This window comes from Sphaeramia orbicularis, chromosome 10 (genome assembly GCF_902148855.1).
Source record: "Sphaeramia orbicularis chromosome 10, fSphaOr1.1, whole genome shotgun sequence".
NCBI lineage: Eukaryota > Metazoa > Chordata > Actinopteri > Kurtiformes > Apogonidae > Sphaeramia > Sphaeramia orbicularis.
Genome location: NC_043966.1, coordinates 28,545,098 through 28,565,582, shown reverse-complemented (window position 1 = coordinate 28,565,582; position 20,485 = coordinate 28,545,098). Strand labels below are relative to the sequence as shown.

The window sequence follows — 20,485 nt, the reverse complement described above, 5'->3', positions numbered from 1 at the left end:
TATGATACCATGTGATATAAAAGCATGAAGGTGGTGTCCTCTCAACAGCACAAGCTCCAAAAGTATGAAGTAGAAGAGAATGAGAAAACCGTCAAAACCCCCTATTGCAGTTGTTGGCTTTATCCCATTAGAAAGACCTGCTGTTGAATTTCTGTCTAACTAATCAAGCCCTAGGGCCATCTGAGCTTATCTGAAGCATGAGCAGACTTGTCTATACTTATTGATAGAAAAAATGTGTGAAGAAGCAATGTAAAGACACAGGAGCTGTTTCTGTAACGTTTACTGAGTCGAGAAAGACTGCTGCACACAGAGCTGAAATAAATAAAAGAAATAATTTTATCGTAATAATTATAGTAACCATCATAGTAAGGTTGCTTATTTAGGGTTTCTGTCTTCTTTCATATATATAATATATATATATATATATATATAACTTTCAATAAATTGTTCCCTTTAATATTCTTTCTCCTGTGTGTATACATGAGACTTTGGTTTGTTCCACTGAATGTCCTGGTAGCAGCACTCTGTATCCACGGTATCGCACAGGAGCATCATCCCCCTGGGTCGTTTCTATAGCAATGCTAATAGAGAAGGCACCCTCCCCATCGTGCCCCCCCTGCACTCATCACCCTCTGCACTTATAAGCCGAGAATGTTGTGTCCTCTGGGGGCAAGGTGTGGGGAGGAGTCATTTAGAAGGTGTCCAGTTGTCTTTGGTTGGTCGGTTTGGTTTAGTGTGATTGGCTAGCTGTTTTTGGTGCAGCTTGGTTTTTATACATTCCAGTTCTTAAAGCTTCAGTCCCTGCAGTGAGTTGTCACAGGTTCATGCGGGGACTTTATGGTCCCTTTCGAGAGTCCCTTGTGATCCAGCTTTACTCATGGTCGTTGGTGCACGCATTCATACACAAACACACACACTCTTACATACATTTCATTCTCGTCTTCCCATTACAAACATTTATTCAGCAGCTCATTCACTTTGTCATTCCCTCATACATCCTTTTGTCATCTATCCATCCACCCAACAGTCTCACAGTCTCACCAGTTTAGCCGTGAGACAGATAAGTGCGTCACATGTCAACAGTTCATTATTGGTCCATTTGATCTATTCAGATCTTTTTATCCCTTTGTCCACTCCACTGTTTTTTCACCCTCTGCTTCTTGTTTTCCCTTTGTCTTGACTAAGCACCCACTCTCTTGTTCAGTCAGTCTTCCTCACTCTTGTTCTCCTTCTGTATGGTCCAGTCATAATCCCATGCTCAGTATTGTCCAGCTGGTCCAGAACAGGAGAAATGAAGGCTTTGTGGTTTTCAGGGTTGGGAATGAAGGCCTTCGTGGAGCCATAAGCTTGGGACTTCTGCCCTTTTTTATAGTATGTCTGGTTTATGAAGGGAAGCAGACCAGGTCCACTGAGCTTCCAGAGATGAACCAATAAAGGTACAGTTGGAACTAAAACTGAAAGGAATGATCTCTAACTGGGGGCTGTAGTGGCAAAATAGTAGGTGTAAAGCAAAACCCCATGAATGATTCATCAAGTTTCTGGTCAATGTTTGTCCCGACAAAGGGAGGTGTTCAGTCATGTGCGCCAAGAGATGACTGGGTAAGCCTCAGGTCAAGGCTTTGGATGACAAGACAGTGGGTGCTGGTGTTAGCCACTACTAGCGTGGCCCAGTAGCACGCACTCTCTTGCTCCGCTTGCTGACTGTAGTAAAGCGGAAGGGGGTGGTAAGGTCAGGTTGCTCCCCAGGTGGGAAGCGCTTCATGAAGTGTACGTCCTGCTGGTTTGGAAGTGTGTGAGGGCCACGGCGAGGGCGGCCTCTCTTAGTGAAGCCCACATACCAGCCTGTATAACGTGCTGACATCAGGGCTGTGTAGTGGTTTTCCAGAACCTTTTCCACAAAGACGCAGTCAGCGCTTCGATTACTGGCCTTCTGAGAGAGCAGAGAAACCACAGGTATACACACACATACACACACACATTCATTCATTCATTGAGAGAAACAAAAGAGAGACTGGTCAGTAATCTGAGAGAAAATAAAACATTTTCAATAAGCTTTCATCTGCAGTTCAAAAGAAGTCTCACCTTTCCTACCAGCTTGCCACGGCGGTTCATACACAGGTAGAAGTTGGTTTCTTTGCCCCTGATTCTCACCTGGCTACCAAAGGTATCAGCCTCCACTACGAGCTGGGCTTGTGAAGGGACATACAGAAGGACAGACAGACATTAGAGCCACAGGTGGTGCAGAGAGTTATAATGTACTGTTTTGCTTTACAGGATATCAAAGTCTTATCAGGTTGTACGCCCCGACAAATAACAGAAGTAGAAGGATCAGGGGGAGCCCATATTTGGAGATCAGTGTAGAGCTCAAATTGGTTGCCATAACAGAGAAACACTAGTGGACTAACTGCAAAGTAGCATGTGTAATTACATAGATTACCAACCACCATTAAATTAAATTTGGATTTTACACTAGATAAGAGATCCCACTGAATCACAGTTTTGGGATTCATAGTTGCTGTTAAACTTGCTGATAAATCACAGACAAATGTAAATGTCTCTGGCTGGACAGATGGTTGACAGATAAGCACGGTCACACACATGGATGTGAGGCCGCGGAACACAAATGGGCCTCGTAAAAAAGATAACAGTCAAGAGTAGATGGGCTGAGAGGAGCGGGAGGATCACTCAGACTGAATGTCTGCGATACTGTTGTGTTAAGGTGTGTACATGTATGTGCAGAGCCTCATGTGTATATAGGTGCACACATTCTCATCCTTCCAGGCGATATGACTTCACTAAGGACACATCTTAGAGCGTTTGTCCCTGTTTAAAAATAAATCCCTAAAATGGTTCCTACATGACCTTAGTCAACAAAGGGGTCAAAAGAAATCAATACTTCCCCCCCCTTGCCCTCTTCCTCTCTCTTCCCCCAACTCTCTTCTCATCTCCCTTCTGCTTGTTCACTTCATGTTTATACCTACATGCACCCGCCCCTTCCTCACTTTATTTTTTTCTCTGTGTGTTTTTAGTTCCCTTGTGTGATGCTTCATAACCATAGCTGGTCTGTTTTATGTGGATATTCATCATGGAAGGAATATTTGAAACACAAAAAAACACTAAGTGGTACATGTTAGCAGTCTAACATGTTTGTCAATGCTATGAATGTGCAATATGTGCCAATGCCAGAGCGCACATAGAAATATGAGCTGTATAGCTTTACACATTGGCTTTTTTCTGCTCATTGATTCTGTGTGTTGTTTAAGAATGGGTTAGACATTGAAAGGCTGGGGAAGTAGGAGGAGAGGTGGAGGGAGTGGGGGATGGACGAAGGGGGTGTTAGAGGATGGAGGGAGGGAGGGATGGAGGGAGGGAACGAAGGAAGGAGGAAGCCTGCTGTTTTAAATCCAGAGGAGACAACAGGGAGGATGAGAAATCAATGGATGGATCAATGAAGGAGATGAGTTTCTAACACTCGGTCCGACACTCTACCTGCCAGGCTTATCCCTTGAACTCACACTTTTTTTCACCTTTTCTCACCCTCTCTCAGTCTCTTTCTTTTGCTCTCTTGTGAATCATTGAGTCAGCAGCTAGTCGATGAGGTCTTTGTACTCCCAAGACAAGCTCCACTGCCCCTCTGTCAAAGCCTGGGGAGGCCAGTGTGTGTGCTTTTGTGAGTGTGCCTGCACAGTTGCATTCTGTATCCATTCATGCATGCACTTGGTCAACCTTCGAGGCTTTGTAGTGCCAGCATCTTTCCCAGTATGCACTTGCATGCACCAAAGTAGTCCTATGTGTTCTACTGCTTTCCAGCACATGTGTGTATGTCTGTCTTACCATATTTGTCCCCGTCTTCTCCACGGGCGCTGATTCTACGTCCAAGGACCTGGACATGTTTCCCGCTGGTGCGGCTGTAGAGCTGGTAGACCCGGTGGTGTCTGCGACTCATGGTGTCTCGCACCTGTGTCTGGTTTTCCACATGCACGCTGAAGTTTACTCCATCCACACCAAGTACCTGCTGAAAAAACATACATGCAACGAGGCAGACACACACCAAAAGACAGGGACACAGAGAGTCATCAGCAGGCTTTAAAATCTGCACACACTTGCCTTTTCCACTGTACAGCCAATCTGTGTAATGCATGCAGACTCTCACCTGTAATGGATTGCACATCACCAGCAACATCTGGATACATCTGGAAAAAGTAAAAACAGATGAGTTTAGAAATATGTAAGCAAAATTGAATGCTGGAAAAGTCAGGCGTGACACCATCATTTCCATCGCTTTCTTCTCGTCAGATCTCTCTTTACAACATCTCTTTTGCTTATTGCATTATTACTCACACTGCCGGGCGTGCAGCTGGCACAGCAACATGACATACAGAAAGGCACATGTCCAGAGATCGGCAGACAGACAACACCCAGTTCAGTGTTTGGAGTTACGCTACAATCCCTCTGCCCAAACCTACTTTCTGACCCATCTGTGACTTTCGCCACACCAAAATCTGGCCTCCAAATGACCTGATTGGACCATGGCAAAATGGCAAACATGCCGAGACAACTAGAACATGTTTTGGTTTGGACATCTAAGGGAAAGGGCTGGCTTATTTGGCTGCTCTGTGTATGTAGACAGCTGGGCTGGACTACAGGTGTACACTCTGCTGTGATGTGGCTTTGGAGAGCAACGGACTGTGGTTACATTTAGAGATGCTATGAATAAGTGAGAACATGATCTACCAAAATGTGTGGAAAAATGATTTGTGGTAGAATCAATTGGTGGAGTGTAAAAATGGTGCTGCAGAATGAAAGTGTATGTGTCTGTATGAAACTACAGCTTGTTGGTGCTATTATTACTCACAGAGCCTTCTGACATTTCAGGCTATAGAAGTATTCAGATTATGAGTGAAACAGGTGGTTTCAGTTACAATTAAAATTATTTTCATTTTCACATTACTTAATTGAAATTAAGACTTTGACCTTGGATGTATCAAATATTATTTATAGCTTTGTTAAGGGAGTAATTTTGTTGCACAAAATCTTTTTTGGCAGGCCTTGAACTGCTCTGAATAAGGGGCTGAGCCCTTGATGAAGTTCAGAACAAAGTGTGTGGTCTTAAAAGCATTTCTTCAAATTCTCCACCACATCTTTTGGTATCACTTTGCATGCTTCTTCTCTCTTTCCTCTGACTTGCTGTCCACACTCTTGTCTACCTTATCTCTCCTTCTCTGTCCACTCTACCCTTCCCCTCTGCTCCCAATCTTTCTTTATGTTTGGAGTTCGCAGGGTGACTCCTCCACACTGTCATGGGCATGCACACAGATGTGCAGATGTGTACAGGCTGTATGTGTGTGTACAGGAGCAGGCAGCTGACAGCTGGCCCAAAGCAAAGGCATATGTGCTGCCGAGAGAGGGAGATAGGGAGGACAGAGATGCAGACTGAGAGGTACACAAAGGGATATGAAGACGACAGGACAGAGCAAGGTGATGTAAACAGAGGAGAGACAAAGCCAGAGGTCTGACAAAGGATAAAAGAGTGAGGAGATAAAATCAGAAGGAAATGGAAGATGCACAGATGTGAGAAGGAGGAGAGAGAGGTCAAAAACAAGACAAGGCTTCATCTCTCAGGAAGAAGAAATAAAGTGGCTAAATGAGAGACAGTAGTGTAACCACAGAGTGTGGTCTGGCCTGAGAAGTAGACAAAAAGATAAATAATGGGAAAGAAACAGGAAGGGGGTTTAACTCATGCACATCATAACACATGCTGCTGCCTCCTGACTCACACACATACATACCATTACAAGGCTATTGCTTCCTTTCTCTCTTCTCAGTCTTTTCTTTCCCATAGCTTGTATATTGGCCCAGGAGTTGCTCTAATAGATGCAGACATCCTGGGCAATGCAGTTGTGTGCTGGCCCTCACATTTTGCCTGCGCAGCCGAAAAAACCTGAACGCCTTTGCATTGTGAGGACTCTCAGCTGTTAAAACACCACGGCTGTACTGCCGCCGAGGACACTGCAGGAAAAGTGCCTCGGCACTGGATTCCCTGCTCCCACAAAAACCACAGACACTCCATATTATGCCAGCCACGGAGAGAAAGAGAAGGAGAGAGGGAAGAAGGAGACAGGATCAGTCGAGTGGGGGAGGGATGAGAAAACGAAAGAATAAGAGAGAGCAGAGTAAAATTCAGGGAGAGCAAAGACAGAAGGAGGTATGGAGAGAGGGAAAGCCCGGTGCGCTTTGGCCGACTGCCAAAACAAGCAAGAGTCTGACATCATAAACCTGCGTCCCAGCAGATCTACCATATGGAGGCTGTGGTTAGACTAGCAGGCCTCAGCATTGAGGACTGGGCACCAGCATGGAGTGAGAGCGGTTGGCTTGGTGGGACTCAGCACAGAGCGGCGGTTTCAGCTGTGTGTAGCAGTGGTTAGAGTGGTAGGCCAACAGAGCAGCAGTGGGCTTCGGCATGGTGCAAGAGTTTCAGATGTTCAACAGTGGGCCTCAGTGAAGAATAGTGGTTAGGCTAGTGGGCGTGTGAGTGGTATCAGCAGTAGGCCCTATGGTGGAGGAACGGTTAGAGAAGTGGTGAGCCCTGACATGGAGCTGTGGCTTTTAAAGAAGAGCAGTAACAGGTTGCTGGTGCACTTTGCCTGTGACTTTTCTCTCGTCTGTGAAAGAGGCATGTTTCCGAGGAGAGGTGCAAATCAGATGAACTAAATGACTGATAGGCGAGAAGGAAATGAATGAAGAGATGACCGGCTCTGAACGACCTAAACTAAAAACAGCAGACTAAACAGTCAGGCTGCTCCTCCTCAGATACTGCAAGGGGCGCCATCATTCATCAGTTATTAATTCATACTTTTTATCTGAGCTAGAATCCATGGAAAAAGGGGTATAGGCAAGACAGGAAGACAGATGTAGGCAGTTAGGTTGGTAAGTGGAGAGAGTGTGAGGGAAACAGAGGAGAGAGAAAGTCAGGCAGACACCAGCACCAGCAGCAGCAGCAGCAGCAGCAGCAGCACACACCCTGTCCAGGTTGTGTGAGGAATGAGAAGTATCTAGAGATGACTGCCATCTGGGAGAAGTACAGCCGACATAAAGAAAGAAAAATAAATCCCTTGGCTTTTAACAAGACACACCTCGAATGGGCAAACTCAAGCCCCCTGAGTCTGTATCCTCCTCCCTCAGATTTGCTCTTGGCACTTTATCATTTTCCTATCCCACTAGATAAAGCCGGTGTTATTTGACTCAACTTCTGAAATATTTTCAATTGGAAAGTATTTACTTGGCGATGGGAAAATGACCTTCTCTAAGCTTGCTTTGCCATCCCTCAAGTAAGTGCAGATGGTGATGGAGATGTTTATGGCAGGTTTTATGAGTAACACAGCCCTGACTCTGACCCAGTGACCCTGAACTGTCAGCCAATCAAAACAGGGCCTTCCTTGGCATGTTTTCTATGGGGACTGATGAGGAGTGATGTAATCATCAGACACTGCAAACCTTCCTCTCCATCATCTGCATTTGAAGGTAGTTCTTTTGAGAAAATGCTTTAAACAGATCAGAAAACACATGACCTGAATGGAGATACAAACCTATTACATGAGTCTAAAGAAAAGAAAAAGAAAAGAATGACTTACAAGACGGTCAGCGTGGAAAGAAGGGACCACATTGCTTCCCCCCTCCACTATGGAACTTGGCCCAGAGACAGTCTCCTCGCTCGGTCTGAGCCAGTCCGACAGTCCGGAGAGTTCCTCTGTGTGGTTGGAATCCGCTGGATGTTGTGCAGAGTCAAAGAGTCAGTGGACACTCCCGTTGGCATCGGCGGCAGCGTATCCCGGTTCCCCCGGCGTGGGTAAATATGCGGCCGCGTGAAGGTAGTGTGTAGGGCCGGGGTAACTGTGCCACTGTGACCGCCGGGCAACCTCTAACAGCTGTCCAGACCAGTGCAGAGCCGGATGGGCGGGGGAGCAAAGGGGGAAGGTTAGGGCTTTAAATGCCGCGCGTCCCCGACAAGGAGAGGAACAGGTGAAAGCGCGTCCACGCTTCACAGATAACCAACTCCGACCTTGCTGACCCTCAGAGTGATGGTCACCCCTGTAGACAGATGCGGTCGGCGCGTAAACTTCTGCGTAATCCAATGCGTAATCAGCCCAACAGTAGGCTTCTGGAAAGTATTGGAGAGTTTATCCCGGCACAGACTAGAGCAGGAGGCAAGTTTAGTCCAAACAGAGCTGGATCAGGCGCTGTTGGAGGTGGAGTACTACCTGGGTTGGCTGATGAACTAACCGGCGAGATGGAGACGGGGGCTCTGAGGGCGCAGGGCAGTGAAAAGCGGCCCCGGTCATGACTGCGCCCCCACGCTGGCTCAACGAGTCTGAGGCTCAGGTGACACCAACCAACTGCGTCCGGTAAAGAATGTGATATGGTCCCGGAGCGGTCCAGCTCAGAGAGGAATATGGAGAGCGCTGAATGAGAATGGGAGGGGATAATAAAGGGAGAAGAAAGACTAGGGAGGGAGGGGTGGCTGGAGAGGATGGGAACAGCTGTGGCTGGGTGGCGGACTCAGCCACCCGCGACACGGCGAGGAAATGACAGCCGCACTTTGCACCTGATTTTCCGGACTTCCCCGCTTGCCTCAGCCGATAGTTACCGCCTGGCTGCAGTAGTCCTCCCTGCGCCCTCTCGACACAACACCAGCCAAAACACAGCACGATGACATCACCTCCAAAATGTTTGAAGGGGGAAAATGCAATCCGATCGTTTTATTTATTTTTTTTTAAACGTAGAAAGTTTAAGCAGTTTCTGTGAATGGGGAAAACACTCAAGTATCTTCGTTCCGAGACAAAAAAAAAAAAAGAACTCGGCATAAGAATGCGGTACAAGAGGAGAGAGGAGTCGAGCTTGTTGTGAGTTGAAGAATTAAAAGTTGTACGTGCGCACTGGAAACGTGTTTACCCCAAATCCCACTTACAGATCGACTCTCACCGTAGAACCTGCACCGTCCCGGCGCTTCTTAAATCTGCCTCCTTGTTTCATTCAGACACCAAAGGACAAAACCCAAGAGAAAGGACGCAAAAAAAAAGAACTCAGTCGTGCGTTTTTTTATCCACTTCACTTGTATTATGCAGATCCTTTTTCTTAAAAAAACCCAACAAGCTTTCCTTCCATAAAAAGCTCTTCTTGAGGGGGGCTGCACAAGGAGAGGCGCGTCGGCAGGCACAGACCTCACTCCAAGAAAAACCAGAACAAGATTTTAACAGACGCGGATCAATCCTCCCTCCTCTCCTCTCTCCCTCCCACCTCTCTCTCTCCCCTCTCTCTCCCTCACACACACACACACACACTCACACTCACACGCACGCACACTTATTGGATCAAAATGGGATTAGTCAGTCGCTATGCGATGCCGACCAAGACTGCAAAATATCCATTTAGTGCTCCTTTCCGTAAGTGAAAAAATCTGCTAATGAGGTGAGATAATTTCACTTGGTTACAATTCATCACTCGGGTAGTTTTCTTTTAGGCTATTGTCTGTGTTGTTTTGCCTTGTTTTAACCGTAATTTGTTTGTGGAAATTCCTAAAAGAAGTGGGACAGACCTACAAAGTAAATGAAAACAGTTGGAATAGTATTATGGGATCGGGAGCAGATGATTTAGGAGTGTATTCCAGCTTTTGCTTTTGCAGAGAATAATCTCCAAAGACAGAAAGTGGCAAAGCATCTTGTTTATTTAAGTTCGTCATAAAGACACCTGTCTCGGTCAAGTGGACATCTGCCTTTTGGACAAAGGTAATTTTGCCCCTACATAATCTCCCCTGAAGAACCTCACCCCTGCAGCTTCAGTGGCTCCGGACTGTGGATGAAGGGCGGAGGGCAGTGCGCTCACACACTCACACACTCACTCTCAGAGCCGCTGCGCTTTCAAGTGATGTATTTTGACTCCCCATTTCATAACTTTTAAGTTAAACCTTAAGAGGGAAAAATGAAACGGAGAATGAGACAGTCGGGAGGGCGGTATGTAAGCACAGACACGGATCCAAAACGAACATTTCTCAGGGATTTCGGCAGCAACGCCCGCTCTGCGCTCCCAAAACTCCCTCTCACCGCCGCACAACCGCAGACGGTCAGCCAAGCCAACACAACACTCCTGCCATACCTTTCATTCACACACACACACACACACACACGCACACACACACACGCACACGCACACATACACACACACACACACACACACACACACACACTGAGGGAAAGAGAGAACAGAAAGAAAGAGTAAAAGTGTGCACAGAGTTGGGAGGGGGTTGGCCTCTTACATCGGGGACAGTTATCTTGGCTCCAACTTTAGGCTTATTCTTTTCAGCATTGTACTTTCAATTCACACACACGCTTCTGCAACTGGACAGGGCTGCACTGGGCTGGGTAGGGGTACTGTGGTTGAATGCCTTTCCAGTCATGCTCCATAGACAAGCCTCTGGCCTTCTTTCCTACTACTGGCTCTCTCAGTCTTTGCACCTGTGTAAAAAGACCTTCACTGCTCACCGCACTGCTGCAAGGGACAAGAGTGTAAATGTTGTGGAGAGGGATTTGAACCACATTTTGGTGGTGAGGTATGGGCCTGTCTGGTACTCTTAAGCCCAGATGGAAGAGTTCAGAACAGGGACTGCAGCACATCTAGGTACAAGTGCGGTGTAAGAGAAGAAACAAAGCCAGATTTTATTCCCGTACTTTTCAAGGGTTAAATTCAGTCACGGCAGAAATAAAAATAACTACACAAAAGTTAAAATGAAAAACAAGTAGGGCTGAAAGACTTAGGAGCTAGTTTATATGTGTACTGAGAATAATAATGATTTGTGTTTCAAACTTCTCTTGCAATTGGCTCTTCAGCAAAAACAGTTCCACACTTGCAGATTTATTTAATGATCTTGTCATCCAGATTACAATGATGTATTACTGTTTTCTTTGGAAATGAAGATGGGCTGAGATAACCAGTAGGTGTTTGTGGATGGACAGAAGTGGGATTTATGCAAAAAGTTCGATAGATTATAAATACAAAAACATAAAGTTAGAAAAAAAAATAAATAAATAAAGTAATTTCTGCCCACTCAGGCCTTTTCTGTCTTATTCTCTTTTTGTCACATCGCTCTTTCTCTTATTCATTGTCCGTCCTCCCTATCTAGCTCTTTAATCTCACCGGCTGTTTTTTATCTTCTCACTCTGTCCCTCCCTCTGTTTGCAGCCAGCATATTGATTGCCTATGTCTTTGCCTCTGCAGATCCTGGCTATTGATCCTTAGCTAAGACACACACAACGTCCCATATGCACAACACACACACGGATGTCCCCTTCCAGTTTATGTTCATTATATCTTGATTCAGACCAATTTTGCCACAAATATGATTAATAAATGGACATGTACGTTCATACACATGTGCACAAACACACACAAAGAGATGCACCGCAGCACACTTTTTGCATATACCCTCTCTTGTGTTGAATAGACTTGGCATTGATGGACGTTATGCCTTTGTGCTCCTCTCCTGACTCATTAAAGTGAATGAGAGTGTGTGTGTGTGTGTGTGTGTATGTGTGTGAGGCCTTGTAGCTGCTGCAGGTCTGGGCCCGGCAGCTTTCTCTCTGTAGCTCTCTCTCACTTTGACTGGGCCTGCAGGCTTCTTCATCCAGGCAGCCTGGTCAATATGGCCATTCTGTCTAGCAATTAACATCGATCAGCCCTCGTCAATACCGTCAGCACCCAGACAAAGACCCAGGGTGCATTGCGTGTGCTTGCCCTTTCTCTATCACAGTCCAACAAATCCCCAAACAGCACTCTCATTATATGAGGGCACTCTGGCTTGACCCCAAGGTCATTGTGGAGAAGAGGCATGGTGTGCTGGACTCTTATATCATGGGTGACTGAAGTGGAACCGAATGCAAAACTTGCAAGGTTCAGAGCCACAGGCCGGTCCTTGAACCATTATGACAGTCATGTGTGTATGTCTACGTATGAGGAGGTGTGGGTAAGGAGTCAAGTTTAGATATGCCTTCGCTTGAACCCAAGACAAGTTGGCAGTATATATCAAGAAATCATCCCCCTGCTGTGCACTCTGAAGTGTGAGACACTTTGAAAACTTTGAACACTATAAATGCAATCCATCATCTTGGTGACACACTGTGCAGATTTGGAGTTTTCAGATGTGTCAAGTGCAGTGGATTGGGTCCAATTAGCTTTGTCTATAAAGCATGTGCTGTATATGTTTGGAAGTGAAGAAGGACTGAGCGTATATGGGAAAGAGAGAGGCGCGTGGTTTTGATTAATACCTGCAGACATGGACCTTAAACTTCACATCAGATGTTGAGATGTCAGCCTAACATTGGTTTCTGAGATAGATATCTCTGCTCTGTTAATCATGGGCCAAGTTTAAACTGTTCCCCAATGTGTAAATGTATGAGACACTTAATAAAGGCCCTTTGATGACAGGGGGCCCATGCGAAGTCAAGGAATGTGTACAGTGTGCCGGGCTTTGAAATGAGAACCTGTTCGCCACTTGTCTGCGTCTGCAAGATGAGAGAATCGACAGCTGCAACTAAGTAAGAGCAGGAATTAATTAGCAGAGAGACGTTTGTGTGATAGTCAGCCGCTGTTGAGATGAAGAGAGAGGCAAAATATTGTTTTTATTAGCAGCGATGTTGGTGGTGCACAGCCTGCTCCTTTCTCGAGCTTAGCAAGATTAATCCAGTGAATATGAACGTTTACTCTCCTCTCCATCCTGGAATCCATTGCAGCTGTTGTCTCTATACATAGGCCAGCTGAAGCACTGGAATAACTTTACTTTGACACTTTCAAGTTGGAGGGCTTGATGCTGCTTTGGACTTGTGTCAGGGTAATTATTCATGCAATCTAGCTTGTCATCGTTAGGCCAGAACCTGGTTTTAGCGGGAAACGTGTCCAGGTAGTCTTGTTCCTTTGGCCATACCTGTGTGCTCGGGAAGAACTATTTTCCCGTAATTGCATAATTAAGTGACAAAATAAATACAGTTGCTGAAAAAACTATTAGACCACCCTTTGTTTTTTTCAATTTCTTGGTCATTTTAATGCCTGGTACAACTAAAGGTACATTTGTTTGGACAAAAACAATAATAACAACAAAAATAGGACCAATGGCCCTGTAGCTTACTGGACAAATTAAAAGCTTTGGGAAATGTATCCAGATGCCATTTATTGTCACCCAGTTATGTGTATTTATTATATTACAGAAATAGCCCATGTTGGTTGGTCATATTCCAATCAGATCTGTAAAAAATTCAAATTCCAACTTGATATCATTGATACTTACTGATTTATTGGATCAATCCACTTCCTATCTGTTATAATGGGAACATTTTTCAAAGTGGCACCAAATCCAGAATCAGATCCGGATCGAAATAATTTCAATACCTTGTGTTGACATCACCATAAAGAAGCTGTATACCAAGTCTGAAGTCAATCAGAACTGTGGTTTCGGAGAAAAAGACGATTGAAATTATTCCCCCATAAGAGCCCATGTTAAAATTTCCATAAGTTCCCGGATCCAGAAGAAGATCCTGATCAGCATGTGGCCATTATGTTTTGGTCATCTCCCCATCAGGGCTGGACTGTAGAAATTTACACTTGATATCATTTATATTTACTGAGTTATTGCATCGATCCACTTCCTATCTCTTATAATGGGGAAATTTTTCAAAGTCACACCAAATCCAGAATCAGATCCGGATCCAAATAATTTCACTAACTTTTGCTGACATCATCATAAAGAAGAGGTATACCAAGTTTGAAGTCAATCGGAATAGCAGTTTCGGAGAAGAAGACGATAGAAATTTTTGTAATGGACGACAGACGACGACGACAGACAACGACGGACACCGCATGATGACAATAGCTTACAGCCTGTCGGCTGGTAAGCTAAAAATAGCTCATAAGAGTTTAATTTCTGAGCTGATATCTAGTCATTTTCCATGTTTTCTTGTAACAACCCAAATCACTTAATTTCTTACATCAATCTATGGCACTGTACTGACAAAAACAGTGCTTTTAGGCATTCCATGTTTTCTTTTCTGTCTGTTTTAGTCACATGATACACACAGGAGTTAGTACTTGATTGCATAACCATTGTTTTGATGACTTTTGATGGTCTAATAATTTTTTCGGCAACTGTATACCTTTGTTGTTATGGTTACTAAGGAAAAGTTATATTTAAAATTCATCTGCTGATCAAAATTTTGACTTGCATTTTAGTCAGATGAATCAATATTCCAGGTATGGACAAAATAGGTGCTATCTGATCCTGACCAAAGATGGAGATGACCATCCACTATTCCAATCAACTTGTCCAAAAACAAGCGTCTGTCATGGCCAGTGTCCTTAGCAAAGGTCACTTGATGATGCACCACTAATGCTGAAAAGCACACTGAGATTTTTGAGTAACACACGCTGCTGTCAAGTTCACAACTTTTCCTGGACTGCCAATGCATATTTTAACATGATAATACAAATCTACTTTTTGCATACACTACAAAGGCCTGTTCAAGGAAGAAGAGGGTGCAGGTGCACTCCTTACAACATGCTTGCAGGAAGATTAGGGCAAACTTCCACCCAAAATGCATTATCAGTTGGTGTTTTCAATCCCTCAATGTGTTATAACTGTTGTGAAAAACAGGTAAATGCTTCATGTTCCCAGCACTCTTTTTTAATGTGTTGCAGACAAGGAAGCGATGACATGAAAGGATCCACTAATCCTATCAATACATATAAATAACTGGTGTAAAATGCAGTTTGTCATCTTTTAATGGTCATCGGATATGACCCATTTGGATGTTCAGAGGCTCCGTAGTGAACGTAGAAACACCATCATCTTCTACAACATTGATTCACCAGTAAAACCCATGGAGTTGGATCAATGACAGTGGATGGAGACACTTGGTTTTATGCTCAGTTAATGATAAGTTTTACCAGAAAAGACACTTTTTCTTCAGTTTTCACTGTTTGTAACATAATAACCCTCTACTCTAATCTGATCTTTTATGAACGTCTACATGACCAGTAAACTGTAGGAAAATACATCATTTACATTGAAAAAATGCAAAATATAGAGAGTAATATAAGAAAAAATGGTGATAAATCACTTTGGAAAGGTTAATAGAGAGGGAAAAATTCATTTGGGAACTGACACAAAAGTAGCACTGGGTCTTTATGGGTTAATTATGTTCACCGGTAAGACGCTCATAGTACAGTAAGATGTAACATTCATTCATTCTGTTGTTTTGCATCTTTTTGCCAGGCAGGAACACCTTTCCTTATGGCTGATTGTCAGACAACACATGTCTGCAATGCAAAGTTGGAACAAATTTGAGTGCAACTCCATCAAGGGCTGAATGGTAAGAGGAGCTCATTCATTTGGCAGCATACACTCCAACTTTAAGTGTTGTTTTTGATTGGTTCTGTCAGTTGAATTTTCATCACCTCTTGTCAAATCAATTGCCTAGTTTAAAAGATTTGATAGGAGAGTAACCATAAAGTAACCAGTTGCAGGTTACACAAATTTGACTGAGTAATCAAAGTAGTAATTTATGTACTCATTTTGATCAGGTATTAATCTGTATTCTGTTACATTTCAAGACTAGTCCTTCCAACACTCCCTTTAACTCTGCCAGAGAACTATCAGCACACACACAATTCACAGTAATTTCTCATTTTTAATATCTGTTTGTTATTGCTTATATTACTATCTATGCCTGTGGGATGAAATGTAAATTTACCTTCAAACTTATGTGCAGTCCAGCAGCTACAGTGCCTCATCTCTGTGTCATCTGGAAAGACGAAGCTTGGATACTTTGCTTTGGTGGAGTGGTATGTAAAACACATAAAGACATTAAGGCAGGCAAACTTGGAAGGCACCATCTTTATGCACCTGGATCATATATCAACATCATCAGAAACTCATGACAGACTCTCTTACACAGGCCAACTATTTAATTTCGAACATCCCCGATAAAATAAAACAGGGATCAGGATCAGGGAAATTGATTCCCAGCGATGGCCATCTCTTTCATTTGACAATAACCATGTTAGTGCATTAGAAAAGATTGGTGCAAATGTAATGAAGATTTGAAAAAGCTACCTTAACTTCACAAACATGTTTCTCTCTTTAGGTGGCCTTTGCCTTGTTAATGTTTTCAATGAGGAATGTGTTTTACGGAATAACTTCTAACATAACCACATTTAAAGGTAGGGTAGGAGATCCAGGAAAAATGGTTCAAGCAAGCTACATTTTGAAAATACCCAATTCAAATGTCTAAACCCCTTTTTTCAGACTTCCCCCATGCCTCCAGAGTATCAGAACATGCAATACTTATCCCCACCCCCCGATATGTGGATCTGTGCGTACCTCTGAGTTCAGGTCTGCAGGCGTGCCTGTTCATCACTATATTAGATTAGAACTTGGACTTTTCACTTGTTATTTTAATACGTGTTCTGAGTAATCTCAGGCTAGTAAGAACAGCTGATTGCAGTAAGATTGATGTCTAGCTAGCAGCCCACTACAGTTTGCTTTGAACGCTGTAATCTGTGCATTTCACTATTATGTTTGTCGGCAGAACAGCCCCAATTCATACCTAGCTGGGTAACGTTACATTTCCCCATGATTTATGTTAGTGACAAAACAGTTTGGCGGTGAACTTTCCATCCTAATATAACTAATATAGCCAAGCTCTGACTCTGACTTTGTTTCCTGTACAAGTGCTCCAAGCCTATGAGAATGCACGATTCATGCACAAAGAGGGGTTTGCGCAGAGGGGGGAGGGACATATGACAGTTGAGTTTGAAAGACATATCACCATTTGATCATTTCGATGGGCCGGTTAAAATGATCGGATGGTGTTTTTTTTCAGTCCTGTCCATTCCACAGGTGACTACTTTTTTTTTTTTTTTTTTTAATTTTTGTGTTAGAGCATTTAATTAATTGGTTGTAATTGGAGTGTGAAGGGGATTTTAAGTAATATCGTATAAAATGATCCAGGAAAACATCTTCTACCCTACATTTAACTTACAAGGCTGATCAGCAATGTCTCCATCTAGAAGAACAAGAAGTTATGTCCAGTCTGAAAACATGACTGGTTGTTGCAACAGGTATGTGTTCAGTGATGAGAGGACTAATGTTTTCCTCAGTCTTATCCAAAAAAAAAAAAAAAAAAATCAAGCAGAAAACAGCAACAGAATATCACAATCTACCGCTCCATGATCTCTACTAGTTCTATTTTGCTTGTTATAGCCATGCATAATGGAGCCTATACTGCAACCTTCAGTAAAAAATATATGAAAAAATAAAATAAAACAAACACCAGTCGATGGGGGTGGGACCTTTCTTTGTGGAGTTTGCATGTTCTCCCCTTGTCTGCATGGGTTCTCTCCAGGTACTCCAGCTTCCTCCCATCATCCAAAGACATGCACTGATAGGTTAATCTGTTAATCTAAATTGCTCATAGGTGTGAATGTGAGAGTGATTGGTTGTCTGTTTATGTCAGCCCTGCGATGAACTGGTGACATGTCCAGGGTCCCACCTTTGCCCATAGCTGGGGTAGGCCTCAGCGACCCCGGTGACCCTAGTGAGGATAAAAGCGGGTTTAGATAATGAATGAATGAAAGACTGAATAAAATAAAACAACCTCGTTAATTTGCTCCAAGCTTATGAAAAGGTGAGACATTTCAATTTTGCTCAGATGCACTGAACATTTACAGGCAAAATGGGCTGTAAAGATGCTCACAGCTGGAGATGAGATACAGCAAACCTTTAGGGTAAACACAAACACACTGTCCCATGGGAATTTATTGCAGGAGTGGCACTGCATGCTGTCTGACTCTGATTGGCAGAAACTGGTTTGTGTGCTCTCTGAGTATGTACTTGTTAATTGCTTCTGACCAATGAGGTTGTATATAAATATGCAACGCTCAGCGACTGGGTAGATGTTTGTTTAATTATGGTCCTTGTGGTTGTGTGTGTTTGGTTGAGTGAGTGTGTCATGACCCTCAGTGACAGACTATATGCAGCTGAGTGTGTGAGGTTTGTGGCTCTGGTGTGAATGCTTACGAGTATGCAAAGACTGTGTCAACAAGTGTAAAGATGTGTAGGTGTTGTTTCGTGGCTGCATATTTGTGTGTTATCCTGTGCTCTCCATGCATAGTGATGTGAATTGCAGCTGTGGTTTGTGTTGGACGCTGATCTGGCATGCTGGTTTTTTTTTTCTTCTTCTTCTTTCTGTTTCATGTTCAGGCGCTCATCGATGGAATCCATGAGCATGGTAACCTTCACTCCTGTCATCTTTTCTGTTCATCTCTTCCACACTCCTCCCTTCTCCTTCCTGCCCCCTCCTCTCCTGTAGTGTCCTCCTCTCTTTTCTCCTTTGTGCTGCGTCTGCTCCCTCTCACTCTGTCCATTTTTCTCATTCTGTTTTTTCACTCTTCCTGCACCTTTAGCCTTGCCACCGGGCAGAGGAGGAACTGTAATGTTTATGAAACCCTTTAATGTGCTATGTAATTACCCTGGCAACACCTCCCATCATTACTCATGCCAATAAAGCACCTCTGAATTGACATGTCAGAGTGGAAGAGCGAGAGAAAAACAGAAAGAAGGGGAATGGCACACACACTTTCCATCATTCAACCCCCTCCATTAGTCTTTCCTCCTTTCTTGTCTTTCTTCAGTGTCCATTTGTTCATCTCTGTTTTGTCGTTTCTTTCATTCCTTCCATCCACAGCTCCTTCCTCTCTTTCTGCATCCCTCCTGCTTGCTGTGACTTCTGCCAGATGCCCAGGTGGTGGTCAATTACAGCACAACTCTTTTTGGAATAACAAAAGCATTCTTAAACTTGTTGAATGGGCCTATTTTAGGAAGAGTTTTCTGCATGTTGGAAACAGGGTGAATGGGTGTGGGGAAGAGAGAGAATCACAAAAAAACACTTGCAGAAAGGGCAAATTTGTTGTTAGACTAAAATGTTGCCATTGTCTGTTTCTGAAAATCATAGATATGAATTGTTTTAACCTTCTAAACACATATCACAGTTTTAGTGGTATAAGCCCTCATAGCTCTATTGGCTTGAACATAAATGTCAGTTATTCACAGACAACATACTTGGTTTGTTTTCCTAGCATTGTTACACTTATTAAACTTTTTATGGTTAGGTTTAGGCACTGGAAGCACTTAAAGTTATGGAAAGATAGCAGGGCTTAGTTTAATACAGAAAAAAAATATTTATTAATATTTACACCAAACCACAATCTTTTACAAACCCTAAACAAGGTTCTTTTATGGGCTAAACCAAAATACCTGCAGGAGTCAAGATATGAACTCTCTGCTGGAAAAGTTCTTCACAATCCATTTCCTAATTATTGAGGGAAGGCCAAACAGTATCACATCCTTCAGTGATAAATTGCAATGGGATTATGCGTATCTGTGGTTTTGAATAAATGTACAATGGCAACATTTCTTTGGCAACTGTGTTGGGAAAGAGTGTAAACAAGGATCTTTAAAAACCCCTCCATTAATCTTTCCAGTAGGAGCAACTAATGTGACTGTAGGAGAAGCCAGAAATGGTGTATTTCTTGAATCAAATTGTTGTGAGTAATGAGCAAATGTTTGTTTATGCTAAAAACTTCCATATGCAATTAACACATACTTCAGGCCGCTTACACGGCCCCTCCCTTTCCAGCAGACCCACCCATGCTAGTCCTCCGGTCACTATACCTCCCACTTGGAACGTGGAGGACCTGGTTGTTCTTGTGTTAGCGCTTATGCTAAGTCCCATAGCTTTTCTGGACCTCTCCTGCAAATGCTCAAAGCCCAACTTCCATCTCAATGTTGGACTCTTAGTGTAATACCCTTCACTTTCCCTCTGTTCATGACGGACTGTAGCCTCTCGTTCTTCCTCTGTCTTGACAAAATCCTCATTTGTAAGACAAATATTATAACAAATTAAGCAGCAAAACAATGGGTGGGTGTCTGCCTGACGTCAGCCTGCATTTCATTAGCAATCGCTAGGCTAACACGTTCCATATGGAGGAGCCTGCAGGGTAGCCCCCTGCTGCCCAGCCCAGCCCAGCATGGCCTAACTCGACTCGGTTGCCACAGTCTGCCCCCACCCTAAGTCTCATTCAGCCCCCAGTTTGGACCCCATCCGGGCCCCCACCATTATGTCATCTTTAATTTGGACTTGTCACACATCACCTGACACCTACCCCCGTCATGCTGTAACCTTTTGTCCCGCTGGAGCGAAAAAGCACTCCGGAGGCTTTCTCCCTCTCCTTTTCTCTCCCACTTTGCCTGTTGTTTTATTCTCCTTTTTCCTCTCATTCTTTCTCTTTCTCTCACGCTCTTTCCCCCTCGCTCACACTCTCTCTGTTGGTTTCTGTCACTTTCTCCTGTTCTCATCAACTCCTCACTCCCTGTAAACCAACCTACCTT

At 43.7% G+C, this 20,485-nt stretch overlaps 1 protein-coding gene across 3 annotated transcripts; it reads right to left on the bottom strand.

Moving 5' to 3' along the window:
* Window positions 1–271: 271 nt before the first annotated feature.
* Window positions 272–9,207, bottom strand: fgf18a (fibroblast growth factor 18a). 3 transcript variants are annotated; one of them, XM_030145244.1, is made up of 5 exons: window positions 7,632–9,207; window positions 4,154–4,193; window positions 3,835–4,015; window positions 2,083–2,189; window positions 272–1,930 (listed from the first exon to the last, which is right to left on the bottom strand). In XM_030145244.1, exons 1-5 carry the CDS (start codon window positions 7,661–7,663, stop codon window positions 1,658–1,660), a joined length of 633 nt encoding a protein of 210 aa, XP_030001104.1. In that variant the 5' UTR covers window positions 7,664–9,207; the 3' UTR covers window positions 272–1,657. The 3 variants fall into 3 exon arrangements, with proteins under 3 accessions (XP_030001104.1, XP_030001105.1, XP_030001106.1); XM_030145245.1 differs by having other exon boundaries at window positions 272–1,927; XM_030145246.1 differs by having other exon boundaries at window positions 3,835–4,012.
* Window positions 9,208–20,485: the final 11,278 nt, after the last annotated feature.

Bases quoted from the DNA above. Each gene is read 5' to 3' on its own strand.
- fgf18a (XM_030145244.1), bottom strand. From the start codon at position 7,663: ATGTGGTCCCTTCTTTCCACGCTGACCGTCTT. The intron at 4,194-7,631 runs GTAAGTCATTCT...TACTTTTTCCAG, and splicing joins CTTTCCACGCTGACCGTCTT to ATGTATCCAGATGTTGCTGG. The intron at 4,016-4,153 runs GTGAGAGTCTGC...ATGTTTTTTCAG, and splicing joins TGATGTGCAATCCATTACAG to CAGGTACTTGGTGTGGATGG.